The sequence below is a fragment of the Glycine soja genome, chromosome 3 (genome assembly GCF_004193775.1).
Source record: "Glycine soja cultivar W05 chromosome 3, ASM419377v2, whole genome shotgun sequence".
NCBI classification, from domain to species: domain Eukaryota; kingdom Viridiplantae; phylum Streptophyta; class Magnoliopsida; order Fabales; family Fabaceae; genus Glycine; species Glycine soja.
In genome coordinates, this window is record NC_041004.1 from 35,000,541 (window position 1) to 35,007,721 (window position 7,181).

The 7,181-nt window shown below is 31.8% G+C and overlaps 1 protein-coding gene across 1 annotated transcript; it reads left to right on the forward strand.

The window, feature by feature from the left end:
- Window positions 1–1,612: 1,612 nt before the first annotated feature.
- On the forward strand, window positions 1,613–5,946 carry LOC114405210. Its single transcript, XM_028367838.1, has 3 exons — window positions 1,613–1,723; window positions 4,779–5,183; window positions 5,266–5,946. Exons 1-3 carry the CDS (start codon window positions 1,613–1,615, stop codon window positions 5,944–5,946), a joined length of 1,197 nt encoding a protein of 398 aa, XP_028223639.1.
- The last annotated feature ends 1,235 nt before the right edge of the window (window positions 5,947–7,181 follow it).

Sequence of the window (7,181 nt, forward strand, 5' to 3'; positions counted from 1 at the left end):
TTCTTTTGGTCAAAATTTTAGTTCTAAATTTGGACATGGTTATCAATTTTTTAAGCTTGTAAATGTCTACCATGAAAAGCTTTTACCTTGTTGCATTGGGTTGAAAAAAAATATATAATTTAGGAATGATTAGATATCTTGTATTACAAAAAAATAGAATTTTTTAGGAACATCCAATAATTGCATTGACTAAAAAATAAATTTTTAACTATAACTAATTATTATATATAAAAGAAATAGGATGTTTTGATGTACATTTTATTATATTTATTTTATCTTTATAACTATATTCATAACTTATTATTTTATTTATATTATTACCTTTATAAATTACCCGCTAACTAATTATTATTTTTCATTTAATAAATAAACATGAATAAACAGTTAGACGTGCATGTTTTTTCCTAGAATGTAATAATAATATGTCATTACCTCAACATTTTATTTTTTTAATTATTTTTATATGATACATATACATCTATTACATAACAATTCTAACGGGATTTGCAGGATCAATTTCAATGTTTGAATCAATAGTAATTTGAAACGTATACCCTTTTATTTGTCTTTTTGCTTTTAACACTTCAAACGGAACATGATGGATGGGCATAGTTCCACCGTTTCATTAACAGTGGATTGACGCACATATTTCCACCCTTTTATTATTGTTTGTTTCTCGAGCCAAATTTTATTTTATGAGGAGATAAATGGCTAAATTGTGTTTTTCCTATAAATATATAAATTGGAAAACTGTTTATTTATTAAAATAAAGTTGAACTCAGGGAGGTTTGCTTTGCAAAATTTTAATGAACTCTCTTAAATATGAAGATGAAAAAAATATTTTTTTTTGTTTGTTACAAATTTTTGAAAAGTATTTTTGGATATTATTGATTCCTTAAAATGATATAATTTCTTGTTTTATCATATTTTCTTACATTTATATTCTCATTAGGAGGAGTGAAAAATTGTATTCCCATTAAATATGAAAATTTATTGTCTAATACATATGTAACTTTTTATTTTATTTAAATTATTTTAAATTTAAAAAAATATTCTAAAAAAATTAGAATTTAATCAAACATTTTTTGAAAAACACACCAGAATGATATTTTCATGTTACATTTGAGAAATAACATTCTTAAAATGGTAAAAAGATTCCGTGAAACAGGGTTCCTAAAATTAAAATTAAGTATCACAAGTGGACTTGTCTTTTCTCTCTCTTTTAAATAGTTCATAATTAATTTCTCGAGTCAGTAGTTTTTTATTTCTATTAGGAGATAAAAGGCTAATTAATGTTTTTATTATATAAATTACTAACATTAGAATGTTGTTTATTAAAAAAATTAAAATTAAATTTAGATATCACAAGTCAGCTTCAATATAAAAGATAAGAAAACATGATAAAAAAAGAAAATTATAACCTATATTACATCTAAAAAATTATGGTAGTCTAATTTTTAAGATACAAATCATGGGAGTGAATTTGGTTTTAAACCGGTGAAAACCAATATTAAGCCAGTGACCCGGCGGCAAATTTACCTCAGAGGGCTTGTTTTAGAAACATTTTACCAAAGAGGGTTTCTTTTCAAACTTATCACAGACGGGGTCTGTTATGGACGTGGATGCTGTCATTGTTGCCGGCGGGAAAGCTTGTACCGCCATTGACAACTGCGGGAACAAGGATCCCGCCATTGGCAACTGCGGCACTCAGCTTAACCCGCCAGTACGAACGGCGGGACGCGGAGAGAGAGAGCTGTACCGCTGATAGCAACGGCGGGACGAGGAGAGAGAGAGTTGTACCGCTGATAGCAACGGCGGGACGAGGAGAGAGAGAGCCTGTGCCGCCATTCCTCTTGGCGGGACATGCCAACGTGGCAGTCCCGCCACTGCCTCCTGCGGAACACCTTAACGTTTCAGCTTGCAGTGATGAGAAGCTAGGTAGGTGCAGGTTCTGAAAAGCCTATTGCATGTTCTGAAAAGCCTATTGCATGAACGTTAAAAAATTTTGAACGTTGAGTAAGTTTTCAGCTATAAAAAAAATTGGTTGAAGTTCATTGTTTACGCTTACATTTCTCTTTACCTGTGTTCTATTTCTCTTTGTTTCTTCTTCTGTGTGTGAGAGCTTACTGTGCTTGCGTGTGCTCGTGGTTGAAATTTCTTTGGTGCTTGTTGCTGTGCTTCCATTTCAAGTGTGCCCTTACTCTTATTTTCACATAAATTCCTGGTAAGTATTTTTTAAGTAAATCTGTTAATATATATTATAAGTTTAAGTTAGTTCTTATTAAGAAATATTCTAAGTTAGTTAGTATGTAAATAGTAGGTTAGTTATTATTATCAAAAGTTCTAAGTTTAAATTAGTTAGTATTCGTAGGTATTTTTTTTACGTATTAATAGATATTTGAATGTTAGGTTAGTTAGTATGAAAATATTATTTGGTTAGTTAGAATGAAAATTTTATTTAGTTATTGTATATATTGTTAGATATTATTTGGTTATTGTATATATTTGGTTGAAAATAATATTTGGCTGAAAATTTTATTTGGTTATTGTATATATTTGGCTGAAAATAAAATTTTGCAGAAATAATATTTGGTTGAAAATTTTATTTAGTTATTGTATATATTTGGTTGAAAATAATATTTGGCTGAAAATTTTATTTGGTTATTGTATATATTTGCCTGAAAATAAAATTTTGCAGAAATAATATTTGGTTCAAAATTTTATTTAGTTATTGTATATATTTGGTTGAAAATAATATTTGGCTGAAAATTTTATTTGGTTATTGTATATATTTGCCTGAAAATAAAATTTTGCAGAAATAATATTTGGTTCAAAATTTTATTTAGTTATTGTATATATTTGGTTGAAAATAATATTTGGCTGAAATAGAAAATAATATTTGGCTGAAATTATTATTTGGTTACTGAAAATATTATATATTTGTTTAGTTAGTATAAAAATATTACGTGTATATATATATATTTAGTTGTTGTATATATTATTAAATTTTATATATGTGATATTAGCTTTTGTAGTATTAAGTATATATTTAGACGGATGATACTTTAGCCTAATAAATATATATACATGCATGATATTTAGGATGACATAGGTAATATTAGATTTTTTATTATTAGGCACAAGTTAATATTAACTTTAGGTATATATTTGTAAATTATAGACACACGGAAATTTTTAGTTTTTGTAATATTAAATATTTGACACTTAAATAAATAATTGTAATATTAGACACTTGACACACGTAAATTTATCTTTTTAGTATTATAATTTTGTATTTTAAATAAATGAGCTGATAATTTAATATTATTGGAGTTAATTATTTTTAGTTAGAATGCTATATATATTATTTGTTAGTTTTAATTTGTAGGTTAATATCATTTGTTATAGAAAATTTACGTGATTAAATATATGATACATTGTACATTGCTATTATTTTTGTATAATAAATAATTAGTTAGTCTATATTTTATTCAATTATTTATTAATTAATTGTAGAAAAAAAAATAGTAATAAATTAAAGATTGCTTCACATGTATTTTAATTTATGTATAGAATATATTAAAAATTGGCCAGTTTGATTTTTTACAAATTTATTGTTATATATTTAAAGTTTACTAATAAATTAAAGTTTTCTTCACATGTATAATATTTTATTTTGTAGTAGCAATGGCATCTTCATCATCATCTTCATCACATATCAACATTAAGTCTGGCCCCATCGATACTGATGTATTATGGATGCAACCTAAGCATGTTTCAGAACATGTTTGGAATGGGGAAGAAGAAAGGAAATTACATATCAGACGCGCTGTCCCCACGTATCAAGGGGAAGAACAAATTCCAGAGCAAATTTTTCCTTTTCTTCAACAATCTGGTTTCGGGTGGATTATCAAAATGGGATACTTAAAAATAAATGCCTTACTAATTAGTGCTCTAATAGAAAGATGGAGGCCGGAAACACATACGTTTCACATGAGATGCGGAGAGTGTACTATCACTCTACAAGACGTCTCTGTGTTGTTAGGTATAAGTGTGGATGGTTTACCATTAATCGGTCCAACAAATCTTGATTGGGCTGATTTATGTGAGGAATTATTGGGAGTCAGACCACAAGAAGGTGAAATTAAAGGTAGTGTGATTAAATTAAGTTGGCTGGCTCACCATTTTGATCAAATAAATAATGATGACGACGAAGAACAAGTACGAAGGTTTGCCCGTGCATGGATACTGAGATTTATTGGAGGTGTCTTGTTCGTTGACAAAACCAGTAACAGAGTTTCGGTAAGGTACCTTCAATTTTTACGTGACTTTGAAGAATGTGGCAGATATGCATGGGGAGCTGCCGTACTTGGTTTTCTATATAGAGAGATGTGCAGTGCCACCGATTATAAAACTAAATCAATCGGAGGTATGTGCATCTTACTACAATTGTGGGCATGGGAACGATGTCCAACCTTGGCTCCAAAGAGGACTCCTTCCCAAATAGAAAATACACCACTAGGGCACAAGTGAGTCATTTTTAACAGCGTCTTTCATTTCAATAGAATAAATGGTTTTAGGGTATATTAAATTTTATTCTTTGTAGGTGGCTGCGACGTGGAAATCAACATATCGGCAATGATGATGTGAAAGTTTTTCGTCGCAAGTTGGATATTATGAAACGTCATGAGGTAAGAAGCATGCTATTGTATTTGTAAAATAAAAAATTATGTCTTATTTTACTACAATGTTCATGTAACATATGTTGTTATATGCAGTTTGTGTGGGAGCCTTACCCATCAACCGTTATATCATTGTTGCCTCCCGTTTGTTTAGTCGGAAGTATCGCGTGGTACGCGGTGGTGCCACTAATTTGTTTTCAAGTTATTGAGTGGCACCAACCAGACAGAGTCTTGAGACAATTCGGGATGCAGCAACCAGTTCCAGAGTCTCCTTCACAACCCCTAAACATTCATGGCATAACATTAAAGGGGAAACATGACGAAAATTGGGGGCAATTATTCGCCCCAATGATTCAACAGTGGAATAATCGACATGCATTTAGGGTCGACGCTTATCCCCGACAAGAAGGCCTATTGAGTTTTAACTCGGACTACATGGTCTGGTATAGGCGAAAGACAAAGATGTTTGTTGACCCAGAAAATGCAAAGACGGCTACATTGGTATTTTTTTATTTTTTTTCAAATTTTAAGTTGAACTTTTATTTAATGATGGCCATTAATTTTCTTATCCTTATAAATGCAGGGTGAAGTTGCGGAGGCATTACAATACATGGTGTCTCCTCAAGGGAGGAAAACATGCACATTTGATGATCTTGTGCCTTATGTGGAAAAAATTACAATTTTATCCGAAGAGCAAGAGAGAGTCACTGAGCCAGTGTCACATGGTCCAGCATCAGAGCGTCAATTTCCCCCACAACAGTTTCACATGCTTCAGTCAAGTATTGAAACTCAGGGGATAGACAGAAGAAGGGACACTGTTGAAGCGGAAGAATATTCCCAACAAATGGCGGAGCGTGGCCATGGAATGTATTACACGCCACAAACATTTGCTGAGTATCCGACACAGATGTATCAGTATCCTTTTCAGGGTCATGAAACTGATACTTCTGCAACCCAGCAATCGTTCGGTGGTTTTGCGGAAACACAAGCTCATTTTTCATGGCCCACAATGACCCCTTCACAGCAATATCATGGGCCAATTCCAACACCTAATGCCCCGTTAGGAACACAATGGAATGTACCGGGACAAATACCTAATACGGGTGACTTATTCGGTGTTGATTTGCGTCACGCATTTTCTGCGGAGGCTGACGAAGAAGAAGCGGGGAGGCATCGGGGCAGAAGAAATCCTGATCGCCAAGCACGAAGATGGGATCGACCATGTGGCACATCCTCACAGCATCACGGACACCAAAATGAATGATTTGCATGTCTCCGTTGATTAAGGCTTTGTTGTATATTTGTAATTTGACATTCATGCCGTAATGTATGATATTCAGTTTATTAAGGCTTACTTATGGATAGAATTTATGTCGCGTATCAAACTATAATAATCAATGAACCCTAAACCAAATAACAAACGTAGCCAAAAGGAAAAAACTAATGTTTCTAAGTAACGATGAACTTCAATGTGAACTAAACCCTAACCCATAAAACATAAAAAGTATCCCATAACCCTTAAATATGAAACACTAACCCTAACCTATAAAATATAAGCACTTAGCACTAAACTGTTCCGAAATAAACCCTAATCCTAAAATAAAAACCTAACCCTAACCCCTAAAAGTTAGCCCTAACCCAAACACCAATGCACTAAACCCTACCCCGAAAAATACAAATAACCTAAACCTCACCCATAAAAATTAGTCCTAAACCCTGAAATTTTCATAACTAAACCCTAACCCTTAAAATAAAAAACTTAGCCCTAACCCTAAAAATTAAGAACTAAAGCCTTACCCTTAAAATAAAGTAATTTTATTTCAACTTCTAAATGTAATTTTATTTCATTAGAAGTACACATTCAGAAAAAAGTAATTTTATATCAACTTCTAAATGTAATTTTATTTTTCTAAAAAATAAGAACTAAACCCTAACCCTTAAAATAAAAAACTTAGCCCTAAGCCCTAAATTAAATAAATTAACCCTAACCCCTAAAATAAATAACCTTGCCCAAACCCCTAAGAATTAGCCCTAACCCTTCAATGTTCAGCACTAAACCCTAACCCCAAAATAAAAAAGCTAACCCTAACCCCTAAGAATTAGCCCTAACCATTCAATGTTCAGAAATAAACCCTAACCCCAAAATAAAAAACCTAACCCTAACCCCTAAGAATTAGCCCTAACCCTTCAATGTTCAGAAATAAACCCTAACCCCTAACCCCTAAAAAATAAGAAGTAACCCTAACCCTTCAAATTTTAAAAAATAACCCTAACCCTAAAATAAAATACACTTAGCCCTAACACCTAACAAATAAGAAGTAACCCCTAGCCCCTAAAAAACAAGAAGTAACCCTAACCATTCACATTTTAAAAAAATAACCCTAACCCTAACCCTAACCCTAAAATAAAAACCTTAGCCCTACCCCCTAAGACGTAACCCCTAACCCCTAAAAAATAAGAAGTAACCCTAACCCTTCAAATTTTAAAAAATAACCCTAA